This window comes from Alexandromys fortis, unplaced genomic scaffold (genome assembly GCF_014885135.2).
Source record: "Alexandromys fortis isolate MF-2015 unplaced genomic scaffold, M_Fortis_MF-2015_v1.1 scaffold_143, whole genome shotgun sequence".
NCBI classification, from domain to species: Eukaryota; Metazoa; Chordata; class Mammalia; order Rodentia; family Cricetidae; genus Alexandromys; species Alexandromys fortis.
The window spans coordinates 3,813,812-3,835,182 of NW_026068044.1; the positions used below are offsets into that span (position 1 = coordinate 3,813,812).

Sequence of the window (21,371 nt, forward strand, 5' to 3'; positions counted from 1 at the left end):
GAGAAAGACTCAAAGGATTTCAGGGCAAGAACACTGCTTGGGGAGGAACAATGCAGCAAGGACAAAGTCATGTTCTTATCTGTCAATCACAGCTAAAACAGGGTCTGGAGTGGAGCAAACTAACTAAGAGGGGCCCACTAACTCCAGAAGCAGTATGGAAAGGCAGGCACACTTGAGAAAAAGGGAAAGGCAGCAAAGGAGAAAGAGATCTGGGAACCCAAACAAAACTTGTGAAGATTTGGAAGCCTGGCAAAGCCACAGTGTTAAGGACATTGGGATTCTTGACTTGAAATGATAAGGAATTAAATTTGAGAAGGAGAGGAAAGTCCGGGGTGGGCATCATAATTGATAAAACTTATTAAGAACAACATTAGATTCTGTCTCATGCTTTGAAGCTGCCTTTATGAGATTACCTGCAAATTCTAATTACCGCTGCATGTAGGCACATTAATGAAAAGTTTTGTATTCATGAACAAGTACAAAAATGTGTTTTATCTGAAGCCCAAATCTCAATCATATGTTTTGAGCAGTTTGAATACTAAATGGTACATTCATCGGCCCATTTTCAATAATGAATCTGCAAATCTAAGACTTTAAAAGGACTGCCAAGGTCACAGGCTGAAAAAGAGGCTCTGCTGTGATTAGATCAATCATCGTCTTTTCTACTCTGCCAAAAAAAAAAAAAAAAAAAAAAGTCTCGCTGATCCTCAGTAAGGTAAGTATTTCTAGTTAGCATGAAATTCACTAACCACTCCTCTGTAGAGGAAGAAAGAAAACATACCCATGCCCCTTCCGAATGCTCCCAAGATCCTCATTTCCCGGGTACACAAGAGCCCCTCGGCCTGAGGCAGAGAAAGGAGGTTCCCTTCAAGGCCTGGAATGGGTGGTAGGTGGAAATCATGCTATTTGTATTCTGCAACTAGAATCCTACCCTCGACACGTGTTTGCTAGAACAGACATCCAACCGATCCCCATATCTGCTGCTAGAGAAAGGGTCACCTGCTTGGACAATGTCAACTAATCAGCTAACACATGCCCAACGCTTCAGAGGGCAAAACCCAGCTAGTCTTTACAGAAAGAGATGCAAGGTTAAATAAATACCTGAAATCAGCCCTCTTAGTTACACTACCCTCCCCAGCTACTCAGCAACTGAGCACAGCACACAAAGAACAACGTGCGTTTGCCTTCAACTGATACCCAGTAGACGGCGTTCTTGGATTATGAACTCTCCCCAGATGCCCCTATTTCGCAGCGAGAGCAAACCTGAAGGCATCCACGGATCAGACGTCGGCTTGGTCAAGGTGTTCACCTGCTCCCAGTTGAAGTCGTCATCGTCCGCTTGACTATACCCACACGTGCTGTACGGCTCATCAAAAAGGCAGCCACCTACAGCGGGAGAAAGAGAGGCGACGTCAGTCCCAGCCAGGAGTCTGAACTGATCTGAGATGCACCAGGAAGACATCAAGCTAAGTCGGATTTGACAGTTTTGCTTGGGACCCGTGGATCTGACCCCTTTCATAATCTTGCCAAATACTCCTGAGTATTAACCATGCCTTAGCAATACAGACACATCCATTACTCTCTAAAAGGGACTGAATACTGGGAGAAGATACCAAAATAAGCAAATCTAAAATTCACATTTTCCAGCTGAATCCTAAACTAACAAAATCCATCTCGCATTCAAAACTTGAAAAGAATTCCCTCGAGTACTCAAGATGTTTTCAATAGAGGATTACAATTTGTTCAAAAATATTAAAGAGAAATGTTTTCACTAAAACATTGGCTTCACAATAGAGGACCACCAGGCATACCACAAATGATGAGCATGACCTGCCAAATATTTTTCAAAATATCCTTCCTATGCAGAAGCAAGTTTCAGTTTATGGTCTAAGTAATGGGAGGTCTCATGACCAAAGTAGATTATGAAGTCACTTTTATAGTCCACACAAGTCTTAGTGGCAGAAATTTCAAGGCTACACATGTGGCGAACATCTGCTTAGTTTGGGTTCAATGAATGAAGCTATCTAAATAAAAAAAATAGAAACTGCAGTACACATAGGCTCAGCAGCATCAGGACCAATGCTGTTCAGCACATCAGTGATTTTCAGTCCCACCCTACAGGCTCTTAGATGTCGGTCGGCTATGTTGAACTGCTTATAGTCGTGGTCCAAATGATTCACAGGGGGACAGCGAATAAATGATACTGATCACGGCAACGATTATGAAAATCCTGCCACCCATTAAATAATGAAGGGTACATATTACATAAATGGCACCATAATAAGTAAATCCTATTAATTCCAAACATTAATTATAATTGCTGGCAGTTGGTACAAAGTGGAAGATTCCTGACAAGGAGATACAATTTTAGGACTATTATTATACTATACCTCCCAAGTACACCCTAGAGGCAGAAGGCAAGGAAAACAGCAATTATAAACTAGAGAGAAAATGGAATGTTAGCTCACCTGACCTAACTTTTACCTCCAAACCTAAATCGGTCCTATGTCATCCGCAACAGCCAGGCAACCTCTGAAGACATGAGAAACTAAACATCATGTATGTAGAAAATCCCCAGAACATTCTTAGTTCTAGGCTCCACGCTGCCTCCTGAAATGTGCACCCATTTATCTCCCCTTTATTCCACAAGGCAACAGTTGAACACGCAGCTCCTTGCACAGGAGAACTGACGGTGTGAAAGAAGCTGTCGTGTTCCAGGTCTTAGTTTCCCCAGGCAACACGTGCTCTGCCCTCCCCAGTTCCTCCTGTGAGCTTTGCAGACCTGTCGCCAACCCTGTGCTGCAGCCTGAACCCACAGGACTCCTGCCCTTGACCTTAACAACAGCTTGGGCAAGGGCACCGGTCCAACCTAAGTTGAAAAATCTGTGTCTTTCCACACCTGCCATCAGATGTTTTCGCTTTTGCGAGGGGTGTGTGTGTGTGTGTGTGTGTGTGTGTGTGTGTGTGTGTGTGTACATGCGCACGTGTGTGTAATCTCTGAATTCACAGGACTGCCCACTTATCTTTCCTAAATCCACTTTCTTTTCGGCGCAACACTCGAGAGCGCGGACAGCCTTGGCAGTCCCGACCCCATCACTTGGGATTTAGTTATCCTGCCTAGCTTCGCATGACAGAATTATCATAATTATTACGCACAAAATCCAAAATGCTCTTGGGTTTGAAACTCTTTGCTCACTTGCAGAGTTCAACAAGCTCAAATACTTCACACCGCATTTCAGGAGGTAATGGGTCAAGATCAAAATGCCAGAGCACAATAAAACAATGCAAAAATCATCATCAGGCCACGTGTACAGGCCTATAAGGAACCAATGAATTGTGTTTAGAGCCCAGTCACAGCCCCCAGATAGCTCATCTTATACAACCAAGGGTTTCCAAAGCCTCACCTAAAGCCAAACCATTTTGGTCCCTACCATTTTGGAAAAGGGCTACTCCATCTACATCAGCAGACAGAATGAGTACTCTGTCCAATCTGCCTGCATGCACTGGAAAATGTCACACTGGAGGAATTCGAGAAACCCCAGGTTATCCCAGACAGCCTCTCTCTTGGGCACATCTTAGTCGTTGGTAGCTCGAGGCACAAGGGTCAAATCAGTCACTGTCCTCTGGAACACTTTGAGTTCTTATAGTCCCAGCTACCTGTCCCCTGGAAACACAAAGCTCATTCTCAAAGGGACAGAATTAAACTTCCTTTCAGAGGAGTTGAGTTTGATTACCAGCACTCTTAGAACTGTCTGTAACTCCAGTTTCAGGGCATCTAACGCCCTCTTCTGGCTTCTGCAGGCATTGCACACATGTGGTGCACAGCCATACATGTAGGCAAAACACTCATACAAATAGAATACTACATAAGCTTGTCATAATGTCACACGCCTTTAATCCCAGAATTTGGGAGACAGGGGAAGGGGGATCTCTAGGTTTGAGGCCACCCACCCAACAGAGTAAATTACAGACGGCCTGGGCTACACAGAGAAATTCTGTCTCAAAAAACCAAAAAGTGTGTGTGGGGGGGGGGAGTGGATTCAATACATTCCCTCAAATTCAGTACAGAACTGGTCTCCAATAATTTTACCAGAAAATTAAAAAAAAAAGTAAATATAAAGGAATATCTCTTCAAGCAATGAAAACTACCTTAATTCAACCCCTACCACCACTGAGCCTGACTCAGGAAGACCTCAAGATGAGGCAGCGGCAAACTTGACGATATGACTCGCTATCTTTCCTTTTTATTAGGGCTGAAAACTAGAAGCCGGCGAAATGTTAATGAACTCTCTACAAATTGTGGCTGTCCCACATTCTTTAGCTCTGGCAATAATTAGGTAGCAAGCCTAGTTGCCTATAAAGGTCACTCATGATTTATAAAAATAAAACACTGCCATTAGCGTACCAGAGGGACTTTATCTTGCCTCTTTCTCTGGGGTAGCACAAATGGCCCATTTTGCCAACAGCAATATGAAATAATTACCCTATGAGGTATAAAGAAGGTGGCCAACTCGTACTCCAAAGAGAAATCCAGAAGGTTTTCAAATCCATCTGCATAGTCGGACCTGAACAGACAACAGGGCCAAAACAAACTGATGGGGTTGTAGCCAGAGGCACTTCTGGAGAGCTTGCAAGATGGGTCTGGGTTACAAAGGAGCTTGCAGTGCAAGCCAGGCAACCCAGTTTCAATCCCTGGACCCCAAATAAAGGCGGATGGAGAGAATTGACTGCACAAAGGTCCCTCTGACGTCCGCATGCACATGACAGCGAAGGTATGCACAAATATGCCTCAAGCACACACGTGAGAATTATTAACTTATTGACTTCCTGGGGCTGGAGAGGTTGTTCAGGCAGTTAAGAGTATGTCTGCTGCTTCTCCAGAGACCCAAGTTCAGTTCCCGGCATCCACCTGGGCGCTCACAACCCCCTGTAACTCCAGGTCCTAGAGATCTGATGCCCTCTTCTGACCTCTGTGGGCACCCACACAAAAGTGGTACACACGCAAAAATAAACCTAAAAATAAATGTCCTTTGACTGCATTCAGCCGTCACGCCATCCCGATCCAGTTCAAGTTTCCACACATTTTACACACCAAATGATCCTCTGTTGCTTCACAGGGATCACTCCCCCTGGGCTTTGTGAAGAGCTAGGTCTCCCAACTTCATCCCAGAGGGTTTCTAGGCTGCTACCAAAAGTCTCTAAGGTTTGGGAGAAGCGGCCACTCCCTGGAACCGATTGTTCAGGCTAAAATTTTAAGTTGATACTCAGTATGTGAGAGTTCTTTTAAGCTGGCCAGAGAGCAGCCTCTGATTCCCAGAATCCTCTGCTAGTCACAGGTACCAATTCCTTCAGCGGACCAATGCCAGCTACATTCTCTAAGATCAATGTTCTTATTATTTTGTCTATTCCTCAAACCCAGTGTGAGTCTATTATACATCAGTATGTCAATAAACTCAAAGAACTCATTTTATAACATAAACTAATAGTTGTAGGTTTATCTCCTCTAATTTTATTTTTAACCCTAAGGCAAGCACCAATCGTTTTTAAATTCCTGTGCCAGTTACCAGCTTTAACTCCCCTTAACACTGCTGGCTCTACAAAGTCTCTAAATTGTCTAGGTCAGTGATTTTCAATTAATGGGTTGTGAGCCCATTTGGGGCCAAAGGACGCTTTCACGGGGGCTGCCTAAGACGGTGGAAAACACAGATATTTACATTATCATTCATAACGGTAGCAAAACTACCGCTATGAAGTAGCAACAAAAATAATTTTATGGTTGGGGGGGGTCACCAAACTGTATTAAAGATCTGCAGCATTAGGGAGTTGAGGACCACTAGTCTGGACATTTTACCTACATTTCCTGTCCCGTTGGCAGGAAGATCAAGTTTCCTCTGGGGGAGGATGTGGGGAAAGTACAGAAGGAGCATTTCATCGTGGTACAAAAACAGGGTCCTCAGCACACCACACAGGCACCCTTTCTGGTTCTGATGTCTCCAACAGCAGCTTGAGCCAGAACCCCACCTCAGGGACCTCTGCAGAGAGCCCCAGTGGAACCCCGTCCTATACAGCTGGTTCTCCAGGATATGTTTCCTCCCAGGTCTGCAGGTTCAGCCTTGCCAGGACTCCCCTCAACCACTCGGACCTGGCAAGACTCAGCTGACGCCTGCGCTGGGCTGCGGCTGCTCCGCACTGTGCCATCCCTTAGCCGTCCGAGCACTCCTTCCAACAGCGCATGCGGTCTTTCGATGTGATTTCCCACACTCCAGCCCCCGCGTTATGTCTGCCTCCTGACTGGACCCGGCCTGACCACTCCTATCTTTACAAATGGCAGTTTATTGGGATCAAATAGCTCACACATTTACTCAGGACTTTCGGTTCATGCCCAGGAGCTCAGCCAAGGTCTACCTGCGAATCTCCTGCTTGCCTCGGCCGGCACCTTTCACAGACCTCTCGGAAGCCAGTCAATACCACACTGATTGCTAATGGCCTGCGCTGCAAGCCAGCTGCAGCGGCTAAGGCTCCTAAGAAGCAAGCTGGGGACGATCCAATGTCCATTTCACACGCGTGTAAGATAAACAGACATCCAGCATTGTTCTGCCTTGAAAGGGTGGCACTGGCGTACAGACCTGAGCTGAGCGTTTTACTCATTTGTTCTAAATACAGAATGACCCCAGTTAAGGCAGGCTTGATCAAATGCATAAAAAAAAATATTAAATGGGTCTCTCCATGGAGAAAACAGATCAAAAAACAGTGCTAAGATACTCCCCCCGCTCCCTGAAGAATTAATGTTCAGTTTTCTCTTTTCCTAAAATACATGAAACCGTCGGCGGTTATACTCATTTATTTCAATCTTAAAAACTCTGAAAGACAAACAGCTAGGAGCTACACAATTCAAAGGATAAGCAGGAAATGATCTCCAGCAAGTATAATTGTCTTACAAGTTAAAGAAAAAGGGCCTCTACCCACAAGCCAGAGCCTCAGCCTTCCTCGTTTCAATCACACTGACGACACTGACATTTAATTGTCTGCCGACCAATAAAAGTATACGGGGCCTCCGAAACTTTGTGAGCGTGCCCTGGTGTTGAGTGGATCAGACACTGAGCATCACAGAAAGGCTCTCTGACATAATCCAATCTCGCAAGCCGGTTTACACAGCGCCCAGGCATTTAAACGGTGAACGCGGTGCTCTATTGTAAAACATGCCGTTTGCCCGTGGATCTGTTTTGCATGCTGCAGAGCCAATGAGCTCCTTTCTAAAGTGGCTATGCCTTATTACCCTTACCACGGCCTTCACTGTCTATCAGTCTACGGATTCCTAATATTTACACAGGCTGGATGGCAAGCAGTCAAGTGGTCCCGGGCTTTTTTGTTCTCCTTATTGATCTGTAAAATCTTTGGCTTTGAATGGGAGGGGCCATCGTTTCTGTTTCTATGCGCTCCGGGTGATCGCTGGCAGCTGTTTTCCAGGACATCACAATGTTCCGAACAGAGATGCTACTGGGATGAACTAAACCATACCCAAGAAGTCCCTCTGTGCTTGGGCTGGACTCCACCTGCGCTCCTGTCTGTGCGCCACACTCCGGACACCACGCTGTGAAATGGGCTGTCTGCCTTCGCCTTAGACAGAGGATTGATAAATGAAACCCATCTAGAGGAGATGATCTCCAGCTTGGGACCGGTCACGAGACCTTAAGTCACCTGTGCTTCAGGCTCCCGCTATGGGCTGGGATTATCAAGCGGGTACCATGGTCAGCTGCATCTGTAAAATCATGAAAGGAACACAAACTTCCAGGCTGCCCCCTAACTTCTCAATCAGACACTATGACCACCAGTTACCTGGGCTTTAGCAAGCCTCGAGTGACTCTAATATCGATTGTTTGACAATCAATCTCCTAGAACAACACACTTAACTAGAAACTCCCGGGACCAGCCTCAGGGATCTACGGCTCTTAATATGGTCCCAGAATAATCTAATTACTGGCCTATTTTTAAAAAGTCTGCTCTAGATTGGTACTTTCAAATAGCTTAAGAAGACATTACCCTGTTTTGGGGGACTGGAGAATAGTTCAATCGTAAAAATGCTTACTTAGCTTGAGGGAGGGCATGGCTTACATCCTTAGCACTTAAAAAGAGAGATATTGTTTTCTTAAAAACATGACATCAGTGTCTGTTATGTATAAATTATGTTTGCATAGTACTATACATTTTCGAGCATAACAGCACACATGCAACTGACCTTTTAAAGTGTTGCTAAAAAAGGATCTGTAAGTTAAACCCAAATATTTTCTGCCACAAATAGACAGACACACTATATTCTTCAAAAGGTGTCTGAACAAAGCCTTCTGGTCACTGTGGCTCTCCATATACTTAAGAGTTTAAAAAACACCTCACAAATGAAGAAGGACAATAAAACATCAGGGCTGGCTCCAAGAGTTAAATCCCTTGTTCTCATGCCTGGATATGATAGCCTTGATCTGGCTGTCATATTTCTCCTACGCGGAACCCACTCAGCAAGCACGGAACGGTCATGCTAAGGCAATTAATAGGAGGCAGGATTCCATCCGCACCCAGGAGCACTCCTGTCTGCTTGCTGTGATTTACAGATCTATCTCTTGAAAACTTTGCTCGTGTAAGTTATTGTCTGAAGCAGCAGATAAACTCCTGAATTCAGCCAGTCCATCACGCTTGCTAAATGAGGCGACCTCAAGAAACATTATCTCTACACATTACACTCACTGGGCAGAATCTAATTATAAAGCAAAAAGAACACACCATTGCACGCATTCTCTTGGTGTAATAAACCATTCATTCTAAAGTCCTAGAAGTAAGGGAATGGCTAATAAAACATGGGGTAACCTGTCCAGATGAATACACTGAATTGGGATCAGAGAGGAGGGCTCCAAGAAGTTTTAGGTCTGTCTTTCTCACTATCGTGGACTCAAAGAGGTAACGAGTCTTCACATCAAGGGTCCATATGGCTTCCATGAATCAATCCCAGGATGCAAAGGGAAGCAGGCAGCAGAAAATCGGAGCACTTGGTCCCAAAGCCTGTCAACCAGACACCAGGTGCCCCAGAGCCCTGAGACTGAGGGATGACAAATGAACGGGCATTCTTCCCCACTCCACATTTCTCCTGACTGACCTCCGCTCCTTCATCTTCTCATCTTCTGCATTTGACGTAATGAGGCATCGCACTACCCTCAGGGCAGTCCTCAAGTCCAAAGATCTTAGGTTCTATTAAAAGTATGTCAAAACCTCCTGCCACCTGATTGCACGCTTGCTCATTTGAGGAAGCAGCTGTCTGCTTTGATGCCAGGGGACCCGAAGTCACTGCTGAAATGACTGTGTGCTGCTTTCGTCTCTGAAGTACCATCAAGGGTCACGGATAATTCTGACCATGACAAAATCTGAGAGCCTATTCCCTACAGGACATCCGACTCTATAACAATTATTACTAGCCCCTCCCAGGAGCAGAGAAGGTTAAACATTTTGGTACATGCCCAAGTGTGGCAATCGACTCAAGATGATCAACGCTTGGATCCCATTACTATGTGTGGTTCACAGCATCTCAAAGAGAAAAATGAATGGATGTTTCTTTATATGGTCTATGGCGACTGGGTCACTTAGCTCTCTGCTCTACATTTGATGATCCACATGACTTCTCCAAGGCTTTCTTTATCAGTCCCGCATCCCCCCTTTCCCATCATATGATCTCAGCCCGGGACTCCCCTTGATTTGACCCACTCCAACGTAACTACTCCCTTAATACATCTTATACACGTCCTCTATACTTAAGTCTATTCATTCACTGACTCTTAACTGCCCATAGGAAAACATTTTAATTTTATTACATGACACATATGGTTAGTTTTGTTAGTTTGGGGGGGGTGGCAGGGGTGTTTATTCCAGCTACCATTTTAGATTCTTTTATAATTTTTACCCCAGCTTCCTTTTCTATCATACCTAACAATTTATGACTATTCATTGATTTGCGTCCATTGACCATGGTACTCATCTACCACATAACCCTTCTATCCACTGAACACAGTCTACACACCAACCCCAAGGCCTGGTCTGGATATTCTTATTCATTCTTCAAATCCCAGAGAAGAAGCCACCTCTCTGAGGTCCCTGTTGCTCAAGTCATCTCCCAGATGAAATCTGCCGTCCCTTCCTATAAACCACCGCTATAAAGAAGAGAACATTCTGGGGTTCGTGCACCAGTGCAGCTCAGCCTTCCAGGGACCTTGCTTTCACCCCTACCACACTGTAAGCCACTGGAATGGAAAACAAAGTTCTGCTGTTCATCTCTGTATCCATAACCCCCAGTCCCAGAAAATGCGTGTTTCTCGTTAAATACTTAGAATTGTGGGAAGAGTTTTTGTGACCAAGGTAAGAACATAATCGACTCAGTGTTCTATCTTTGGCAGAAAAGAAGACAGGGGGAAAGCCATCCCCTGGGCCCGAGTCACTGAACACAAACACCTGGGCCACAACAATGGAAGAAGTCTTGTTCTAGAGTCCCTACCTTGTTAAGTGATTGGTGGCATCTCCCCCTCTCTCTCAGCCCAACCATTCCAACTAGGACTTAGGTATCTGTCAGAACATCAGGCACTGGGGAGGAAAAGAAGGCATAGAAGAGGGAACAGACTGGAGGCAGGATAGGAAAAGAACCCAAGAGACATAGAGAGTTAAAAAGCACAATGCAGAAACTTCGTAGGAGGCAAGAGAAAGAACAAAAAGCCCACCCTGAAGTTCTTCCTGTCCTAAAGGATCCAGATGAAAAGGAAAGCAGAGAGTCAGCAACTGGAAGCAAGACTCTGCGAAGATATCCCAGGCCTGCTATTCTAAGAATCTGCATAACGAGGCTACTATTTAGCAGACCTCAGCACAAGTCAACAGAAAACACAGACTGTACGGAGCACACTGGAGCTCTGCTTCAAGGCAGCCAGTCGTGGTGTGTTTTAGATTTGAAACATACCAAAGAACGCTGGCAGAACGCGTCAGATGATCCTTCAAGTGTGCGAGACAGAAAACTAGTCAGTGGTCCTTAGGCCCTGAAGAGAGCAAGCTTTGAAGACCATGCTTTGTTACGTAATTTTTAAAATTAGAAAACAGATTCTATCCAAAACCCTTCGGCTGAGGGCAAGGCTCACAGAGCACAAAACTGCAGTGGATCAGCTTTCCACGGGCCATTTTCCAGGTCCCACTGGTTGCTCAAATGTAGGGAACTTAGACCATTAGCCTTCTCAAGGTCACTGTACCTAGGCGCGTCATTCCTGTCCTAATTAAGTGTTCACCCACTGACCTAGGCACAATGTAGCATGCAGTTTACAGTGAACTGCAAAGGGGCCACGCGAGAGCAGCAAGCTGGGCCAGGAAGCAAGAGGTCTGAGGTCCAGTCTTGTGGCTTCGGGCAAGGCAACTGACAGAAGGGGGGTGTATTGGGGGGAATATACTCAGCACCCATGAGGCTAGTAAGTTCCTGCCCTGTCAGCTTAAGACCCGGCCCCCATCCTTCTGTGTGCAGCACCATCCGCCATTAAAAACGCTGGTGGGGTGAAACGTGTGTGCAGATGGGAGTATAAGATACTGCAGAATCTACTGACCCATCCTCTTCCTAGCTCTCCAGTAAGCGGGCAAACGTCGACTGTCCTCTCATCTGGTGGTCACCAGTGCATGAACTAGCATGGCTGAATTAGGGCTCCAACTACAATCCCCAGAACAAGAAGGTAGACCATTCCAAGAACTTCTAAAACCCTATTTCCATTTGATCTCCCCCTGTCTCCCTACCCATTCTCTCGCCACTGCTTTTGCTTAATGTCTTGGTATTTTTGTGACAGAGTATTAGGAAGCCCACACTGGCCCCTGACTCTGGGTGTCCTGCATGCTGAGATGCTGGCATATGCAACGAAGCCCAGCTTGTAGCCTTTGATGGGATGCTCTGGATATAGCGGAGTCCTGGCCATACGGGGCACACAGATTGAACAGTATCTAACCTAACATGGACACACGTGGATGAAAACTAAACCATTGTACATCAATATACCATTGACTGGGTTTGGCTTAAGGGATGGCAAACCTTCAACAAGCTGGGAATATGTCTAGCTGAAGCTTCGAAGGCCAGCCCAGCTTCCAGAACACTAATGGCAGTGATCAAATGTGGTACTCTGGGGGCTGTGACTACCGTGCACCATTCCCAGAGTGACCAGCTCTCTCTGTCATGCCTGGCCCATCACTGCAGTCACTGACAATTGGTCCCCTCTGGAGCTGCTGCGCCCCATTTGAGGAACTCGAGTTGTAAACATCAATAACATGCTCCCCTCCATCCTGGGTTCGGAGAAAAATGAGGGGATGCTCGCCACTTTCCAATAGCATACCCTACTGACAAAGAAAGAATCCTTAGGCTGGGAGGGAAAATCAAACAGTACTAATCTTGATTTTTTTCCCCCTACATGCCCTGTAACTTACAGAGGTGTTGTTTAAAAAAGTGCAGACATGCCCTAAACTATAGGACAGCGACATGTTTTCTCTTACCAGGAACACTCAGTGAGGGAACTCATTCTACTTCACTGTCTTCTATTGTTAACTGAAAATTAAAAAATAAAACCCACGGGGGACCCAGCAGATTTAATTAGGTCAGGGGGAACATGTGGACCGACCTATTATCTCAGGATTTCTAGATCCACTAAACACCCTTGATTCCCAGCTTCAGGACAGCCACCATGACCTTGTCCTTTTCCCCTCTATGTCTTCCTCTTTGGCTCAGTGACTCTGAAACCCGGGATTTTAGGATGACCTAGAGAATTCAACAGAGCTAACGATGAGATCTTTCTCCCTAGGACAAATGTATGTTGGCAGAAATGCTGTAACTCTCCAGAGTGTCAAATTCTGGGGACAAATCAGCATTCGCTCAAAGGATAATTTGTTGGCCACCTGCACCAGATCGGCCGGGATCGTCTATGAATGCACAGGTCCTGTTCTCCCCATGCGCTCAGTCTGAGCTGTAGACAGTTGCACTGTGTCTCTGAGCTGTATGTAGAACACTTCCTGAGTGACCTCAGGGCCAAAACTGGGAGGCCTGGCGCTCAAGCATTTCCCTGGCCTTCAAGCCATCATCCAGCTGAACACCATGCCCCATTATCACTCAGCTGTCTCGGGATAACCCATACCATCATCTCCACATGGTTAAGGAGCATGAACCCTGGTGCATGGAGTACCCCACTCACTCTCCACCCTCACATTCATGAGCACATTACCCCTTGTCTGTTTCATGACATCGGGCCCTAATGTTCTTCCCTGCCTTTGCCCGGAGCACTTCCTAGTGTTCCCCAGTCCACTAAGACCACTGCCACAGAACACCAGCTTCCTCCTTCCTGCTTGTTAGATCCACGAACACCTGCCATTCTCACACATCCGAGAGCATCCCTACTGGGGTTTGTACACTCGGACTCCCAACGGCACAGTGAGCGCTGGTTACCAGGTGTCCATGAGGGCACTCATGACCTGTCTGAACTAACATGAGCTGTCCAACTCATGTGTTTACACAAGAAGACAGCCATGCCACCCTGTACCCTAAAGCTACAAAGGACATTAGACACAGGCTACAGTATGGTGCAATAAGGGCATGAAGACTAGAGTTTATCTCACTTATCAAATCAGATCCAATCAACGCCCAGTATCTCCTGAGCCACATCAATGCTCCACACAGCCCATTGACCCTCAACTTTGAAAGGAATACGTGGTACAGAGGCGGTCGAATGTCATTTAACATTGTGACAAGAGGTGACAGAATGAAGGGGCTATTTTAGATTGGGAGTACAAGGTTGAAATCACAGGGAAGAAGGATTAAAAGCATAGCCAGAAGGTAGATGAACTTGAGAGAAAATGGCCCCCAAAGGATTGGCACTGTTAGGAGCTGGAGTTTGTTTGGCCTTTTCGGGGAAAGTGTATGACCATGAGGGCAGGCTTTCAGGTCTCATATGCTCAAGCTATAACCAGTGTATCAGATCACTTCCTGTTGCCTATCAGTAAAAGTGTAAGACTCTCAGCTTCTCCTTCTCCAGCACCATGTCTTCCCGCATGCTGCCATGTCCCACTATGGAGATAATAGACTGAGCCTCTGAAACGAAAAGCCAGCTTAATGAAATGGTTTCCTTTACAAGAGTTACTGTGGCCGTGGTGTCTCTTCACTGCAACAGAAACCCTAGCTAAGATACATGGGTACATGGAAAAGGTGCCCAGAGAGCTAAATCTGTCACTGAATGAGACATTAGGACCAACGCTGGACCAGCAGCTACTGCCCCACACAGCATGACAGAGAGGGATAATGGTCTTTAGTCCAACTGTACATGGAAACACAGGAACCCGAGAGACCGGGTAAGTGATGCCAATGCTCACAAAGAATTCAGAGTGGAACAAGGGTGTGTGAGTTAGCCCTGAGCAAGGGAAGCAGAACTGTGTTGAAAGAGGAGTGTGGATCCCTCTGCCTACAACTTCTTATCCTCCAAACTCCTCCCTAGGCCTTATGAACAGCCAGGAACATAATCCACTGTGACATGTCACTTTTTGAATGCAAGAGTTTGTAGATGATGGCATTGGCCACACCAGGCCAGGGTTAGTCAAGAAGGGCCACAAAGAGGTGGCGACAACCTTTCTCTCACTGAGATTCAAGTCTGTTTGAAACCAGTAGCAAACACAGCCAAGACTGGTGTTCTTAAACCAACCCTCAAATCCTGCTTTTGCAAACATTCGACTCTGTCAGCTAATGATCATTCTTCTGGTGCATGGCTGTGCACCTTTCTCCTCTGACGGAGCAGGACGACTCCCCTTATCCACATTCACCTTCTCCTCCTACTCCCCCTTTTTCTTCTGCCTCCTCCTCATCTTTTTTCTCCTCATGTGTGTATACTATGTGTTTATGAGTGTATGGCATCTAAAAGTAAGTCTCTGGTGCATCCAGGGTACACATGTCCCTCAGCACATGTGTGGAACCACTTCAGGAGTCTGCCATCACCTTCCACCTTACTTGGGACATTTACTGTTTCTCTATTGTGTGTGCCAGGCTAGCTGAAGATTTCCAGGGAGTCTCCTGCCTCTACCCAAGACATTACCATAAAAGCAATGGGTGCACTTAGCTTTAGGGGGGTTCTGGAGATCGGAACTAGGGTCCTCATGCTCCAAGAAGTGCCTTACCTATGGAGCCATCTCTCCAAACCTCTTTCCTTTTCTCTTCTTTTTTCTCCTTTCTTTTATTTCTTTGTATGTTTGTGTTTGTATGTTTCTTTTGGATAGAGGGTTTTTTTTTTTAAGACAGGATCTTGCTATGTAGCCCTGACTTGCCTGGTTCTAAGTTGTCCAAACTTGCCTCAAACTCACTTTCTAGTCTTGGGACTACAAACACGTGTACCACATGTGGCTACGTGCTGAGCTTTTCTTATCCCTCTTGCTTCTGCTTCTCCCCACATGTGGAGGCACACAGATGGGAGCCTGTTCCACCTTGGCTAAATGTCAGAGCATTTGAACTTATTTTTACTCTTTGAAAGTTGTTGACAACAGGCGTGGCTACAACTAAGAAACCCTGACCTAGGGTGTGGTTACCTGGTATTTTGGACATTCAGATGTCCCATAGAGGTGATCCGCTCCACCTTGACCAAAGGTTGAAGAATTCAAGTCTATTCCTTATAGCGTGTTATTGAGTCTGTTGCCTCCCCCTCCTACCCTTTGGAGCGAAGTATATAAGCATGTGGAAAATAAACACAGATGGATTCAGTATTGACTGCATGTCCCCCCTGATGCTGTTCTGTGTTTCTGTCACTTACTTTTCTTATACAGAGTATAAGATTAATAATTCTAATCCTCATGCTCCTAACCTGGAACGTATGAATTTCATCAAAACTCATCTTCGACACCCACTATATCCAAAGCGAAGCTGATTGAACAACTCATAATATTCAGCTTTTATATGACTTTTAAAATAAAAATCCTCAAATATTATGGTAGAACATTAAAAAAAATTCTTCTATCTTTCTTGAGATACACAGTGCACAATCATTATCGGCAGTCACTCTGCTGTAAATTCTGCCCAGACCTTCTTGCTTTATCGAATTCGAATTTCACACCCATTAACCAGCCCTTTCATACCCACTGTCCACAGCCATCCTTACTCACCTTCTCTCTCTGGATCTCACAACCTTGGTGGACTCCATCCCCAAGAGACACCCCCGTCACAGATTGTTCATACGAGCACAAGGTCCATGTGCTACTTGCCTTTCTGAGCCCAGCTCATCTTGTTTAACATTAACAGTCTCTAGTCCCATCCACACCATGGCAAAGGACCGACAGGAAGTATCCCGCTATGTGTGTGGACGGCATTTCCTGTGCTTGCTCAGCAGCTGATGGACACACATAGTAATTCTGTATCTTGCTATTATAAATACCACCACAAGGAACTAGAGGATGCAGACTGCCCTTTGACATACTGACTTCCTTCCTTTTGGCACTCAAGGGGGATAATGCTGTCCTATGGTACCTCTCTCTACCACTGTTAAAGGAGCCGCCATACTGTCCTCCACAGTCCGCACTCATGTGCATGCCAAGCAGGAGTGTGTCAGGGTTCCCTTTCCTCTTCCTGCATGCCAATAACATGTACCCTTTGCCTTTACAGCAGCCATTCTTGCTGGGGGGACATGGTAGCTCACTATGGTTTTAATTTCATTTTCCCAATGATTACTATGGCTAAACATTTCACCATTCACTGACATCTGTATGTCTTCTTTTGAAAAAAAAAAAAGTCTATTCGATATACTGTCCATTTTAAACTGAGCATTTGTTTTTGCTTTTAAATTTTGGGGGTTTAGCACATGTACAGGATTGGAACCACTTATTGAATTACAGTTTGTGAGTTTCTCACATCCTGGAACCTACTGTTTCCCTCTAATGGTGCTTTCCTTCTTATACGACACCATCTGAAGAAGGACTTTAAGTATGTTCACCCCAAAGAAGGGATAATGCTTGGAATGTATCTACGTTCAATCTTATTCTACAATGTATACATGTATCATAACATCACATGGTAAACCAATCACATGTATTTTTTGAGGTTTTAATATACCAGTTAATAATCCATTTAAGTTGTGGCATTCCGTGGCTCTTGTCGGCTACTGTGTCATTGGGAAATTTTGCTTGCCTGTGTTCTCTATGACAGCTCCACAACTTCCGATAGGGCTAAGTACCCCTCCATCACCGTTAGCTGTTTGATCGGCCTCATTATCACCAGACTCGTGACCCCAAAGAGCAGAGGGTCCCTTGGGAAATTAAATCGAAGAGCACTCTATCAAGACATTTAAATAGTGTCGAGAATGAAGTGTCCTGCGCTGCAGCCTGCTCAAGAACACTGCATCCCTCAATCCCTCATACAGCTGCATCCCTCACCAGGGCCTTGCAGGGAACTCTCTGCCACAGCATTGAGCACGCCCACGTTCCTTTACCTTTCTGATTGGCTCTAAGGAGTAAGAGATGCCACAATCCAGCCTCCAGGGAACAGCTTCCATCTGCTTTTGACCTCTACGGAGGGAGATGAGTTCTACTCCCTAACTTCTTAGGACCCCACAAATCACTTCCATCCTCAAGAGAACGGATCACAGGGAATAAAAGGCCCACCATCACAAAGAGGAACTGCAGGCAGAATGAGGGTCAGCCTCATCAAAGGATTCCTTATTTCTTTACAAGTATCACATGAATCTGGGCAGGTCCCCTGGGCTCACTGACTGGCTGACTAACCAACCAGACCACTTGGTAAACTCCACACCGATGAGGGCAAGTCCAGACCAAAGAATGATCATGCCTCAAGACGTAAGTTAGAAGTCATCCGAGGAATGGGGTGTCTTTCCGGCCTCAACACAAATTTATGCACATCCCTGTGTGCAAATGTACCAGCAGGAACACACACACACATACACACACACAGACTCCATTCATTTGCGAATGAGAGTTCAAAATTCTAAGACACAAACTTCCTTTCCTGAAGTGGTGTGGCAATAAAGGCAGAGAGTATGGCTGTGGTATTGAAGCAGCCAGAAGTGAGTATCAGTGCAAGTGAAAGCCAGGCTACACATGGGAGCGGAGTGGGGGTGCTTATGGCTGGCTTCAACAGTTGGAGGTATCAGAGAGGGACCAGCGAAAAGTGAAAGGTGAAACTCCCAACAGACGATTTGCAACAGTAGATTCTCTTCAAGGTAAGAGAACCTGGAGCCAAGCTGTGCAGGCCAAAATTCCCGGAGTCAGTATATTCGATCGGAAACCTTTCCAATAGCAAGTATATCGGCCTTAGATATGGCACAAGGATAACTCCACCCTCCAAGCTGGCCCCTGCCCTCCCCGGCCTATGATACGTACATATAAAAGCAACCCTGCCCGTCTCACCAGGATCAGGAAGCAAGCACAGTTTCAGGTCTTTAGGGCACTTGGGTTTGTAAGCTGGGCTCTACTAAGACATGACAACTTGATCCTTGTGACCACTCCCGGGGCCTTTGCTTCTATTCCCTCACTGCTGGCCTCAAATGCTCTCCTCGCAATGTTTTAAGGCTTGACCCTTTTGAGAGTCAATTTGGAGTGGACTCTTGTAGAAAAGATGAAATGAAAGAGAACTGGCAGTGAGCTGGGACGTGAAAGTGGAGAGAGAACACTGGTGAAAGTGACCAGGAGAGGGGACGAAAGCAGAAGAAGCCACGCCTTCCCTGTATTTGCTACTAAACCCACACCCTAGCACAGCCAGAGACCACATGGGTGGCCTCCAAATTAGTAGTAAAGATGGTCGATTCTACCAAATAGTTTGGAGGAAGACCTCAAAATAAAGAAAAGCTACAAAACCCCCTTTAACAAGTTTGATTGACTAGGAGGCTCAGACGTCATCTGAATGCTCATTTTAAACTAATCATAAACAATAGGACTTCCGATTGGATAAGGGGGCACGGATCAAAATTCAACTAGGTTTACCCCCATGGCATGTCCTTTTCTAGTTACTAAAGCAATAACAGAGGGAAAGAAGCTTCAGGTATGAAACTACCCTGTGCTTCCAATTTCCCCAGCAAAACCTTGCAGGGAAATGCAGTAACGTGTGATGCCAGGCCTTAAAAGCCAAAGTGAACGAGGACTTCGCTGAAGATGGGAAAAAGGCAAGGTAACCAGCAGTTACCTGTCTTGGCGTGGGTGGGGAGAGAAAGCAGCTGTCTTCCGGTATCTGCAAACACGGGCTTTTATCTGACTTTCACTAAATGGATATTTTAAATGCTCAAGGAAGCAGAGACGGGACTAGCCTTGGGAGGAGAATCTTTTCATTTAAAAGGATTTTTTTTTAACTCCCGGGATTCTGGCAGAGGTTGTTTTGTTTGTTAGTATCCCTCCCAAGGGGATGGAGAATATGCAGATGGGAGGTAGAAACAGCAGGTGCTAGATTAAGATAACCCATCTTCAGCACCCGACCCTGTAAACACCAAGGGTCTCTACAAGGTTTCGTGCCAGACTCCTAGGACTGGACAAGAGCGTATGTCATTCCACGGAAATAGTTGCTGTTTCTTTCTTTGTTTTGAGACATACCCATAGTCTCACTCCAAATAAAAAATACCAATGACTCATGGCTTTTGATACCCCATGGCATAGAAGGAGACCGAGAAAGTTCCGGGTTGTAGGGAGAAGGGCAATTAATGAGCTATTACTATTTAAAGAGAAAAAAAAAATCCCTGTCAAAATAGCTTGACAAAAAAAATGGTGGTTTTTAGCATACACAGCTTGCAATAATGCTGCCAACAGAAACAGTGGGCGGTGACTCTGCCAGCTAAATGGAGCTGTAATGGGGAAAGGGGCAGAGCCGCACACTATTTCCCTGATCCCTCTCCAGCAGCCCCTGGCCCCACCACAGCTGGCTCTGTTCTCCCAAGGCTCCCAGCTCTTCCTAAAACCATTTGGGGGACTTGTTTGGGCAAATAACCTCAAGGTAAGAACAGCGCAACAACCTAAAACCCACCGTAAGTGAAAATGTTTCCCTTACACGGTTGTCTCGCCCAGAGCAGACATGGACCATTTATATCGAAAGATGAAGGGAAGCATTCTAAAATCATCCCAGAGTTAAACACTGGTAAAGCCATCTAAAGGTTTTTCCAGGACATCAAGCCGAGGGTTAGCCCTATTGGGGATGTCCCAAAATGGAAAAGATGGCTGTGGGGTTCCTAAGACAAATACGGCCTCCTGTTCTTTGAGTCATAAGGAGGGTGAGATCAATGATCTACAACGTATTCATCCATCACCATGTCCGATGCTGTTGGGGTCTCCCTTTGCCCTTGCTTAGAACAAAATTACCAAGAGAAGGCAGAAAACTGTCACTGGGTTAAACCAAACACGGTGGCAGAGATGGCAGGAGCCTCTGCAATCCGTGGTATTCTGGAGCTCGTACAGCAGGTTGAGTTCACGGCCAGTTACAGCAGAAAGTTTAACATCAAGCTGGGCTCACTGTAAAGCGCTCTCTCCAAATTAGGTGCCACAGTGACAGGCAGTCCACCCATACCCAATACAGAAACACTGGGGAAGGAGAGAAAGCCCCAATCCATCCCCGACAGATCTGTGCCTGTGTTGTTAGGGTACACTGTTCAGATGGCTTCTTAGCCATAGGTAACTGTTTACTTGTAAACGGAAATGACCTGAAAATAACATGTTTATTTATTTACTATTCTTTTGTTATATGTATGAGTGTTTTGACTGCCTAAATGCCTGTGTACCATGCGCATGCCTGGAGGCTAGAAGAGGATGTTGAATCCCCGGAGACTTAGGTCACAGATGAGTGGGAAACCGGCATGTGAGTGTTGAGAGTCAAATCCGGTTCCTCCAACTCTCCAGCCTGAAGGTGATGTATATTAAACATGTGCTCCCCAAAGATTCGAGCCATTAGCCAAGTGCTCAGCAGCCTCAACTCTTCTGGGCTCTGGCCAGTTCCCTTGTGACAGAAGCTCAAAGGCAAAGGCAGGACCTCACTAGTTTATTCTTAGGAGCCGGAAGGCCTTTTAATGGACAGGGCGCCATATGTAACGGGGCAACGAATAAGCCGCTTCTATGGATCTAAGATTCTATGGAGGAAAAGAGCCCTACCGTGCATCCCAGCTCTTACTCTGATGACAAAACCCACACAGGAAAGGAAAACAATTACAGTTAATAAACTAGAAGTAGATGTGCCTAGGAGACAAAGTGGGAGGGTGTCTAGAGACTGTGGAAAGCCCTCTGGAATACTCAACTTTCTCTCTAGGTCCCAAGTGCCTTCTAAAACCACCTAAGGGTTCTGCCAAGTCCAGCCCAAGAGTCAGTACCTAGGCCAAGGATTCTCT

At 45.8% G+C, this 21,371-nt stretch overlaps 1 protein-coding gene across 2 annotated transcripts in view; it reads right to left on the reverse strand.

Annotated features, from left to right (window-relative positions):
* The window catches only part of Ptprm (protein tyrosine phosphatase receptor type M), a 669,075-nt gene that overhangs the window by 512,165 nt on the left and 135,539 nt on the right, over positions 1-21,371 (reverse strand). For both annotated transcript variants that reach the window (XM_050166205.1, XM_050166204.1), the window contains exon 2: positions 1,264-1,386. In XM_050166205.1, the coding sequence (XP_050022162.1) occupies positions 1,264-1,386 (123 nt within the window). The remainder of the gene's footprint in view (positions 1-1,263; positions 1,387-21,371) is intronic.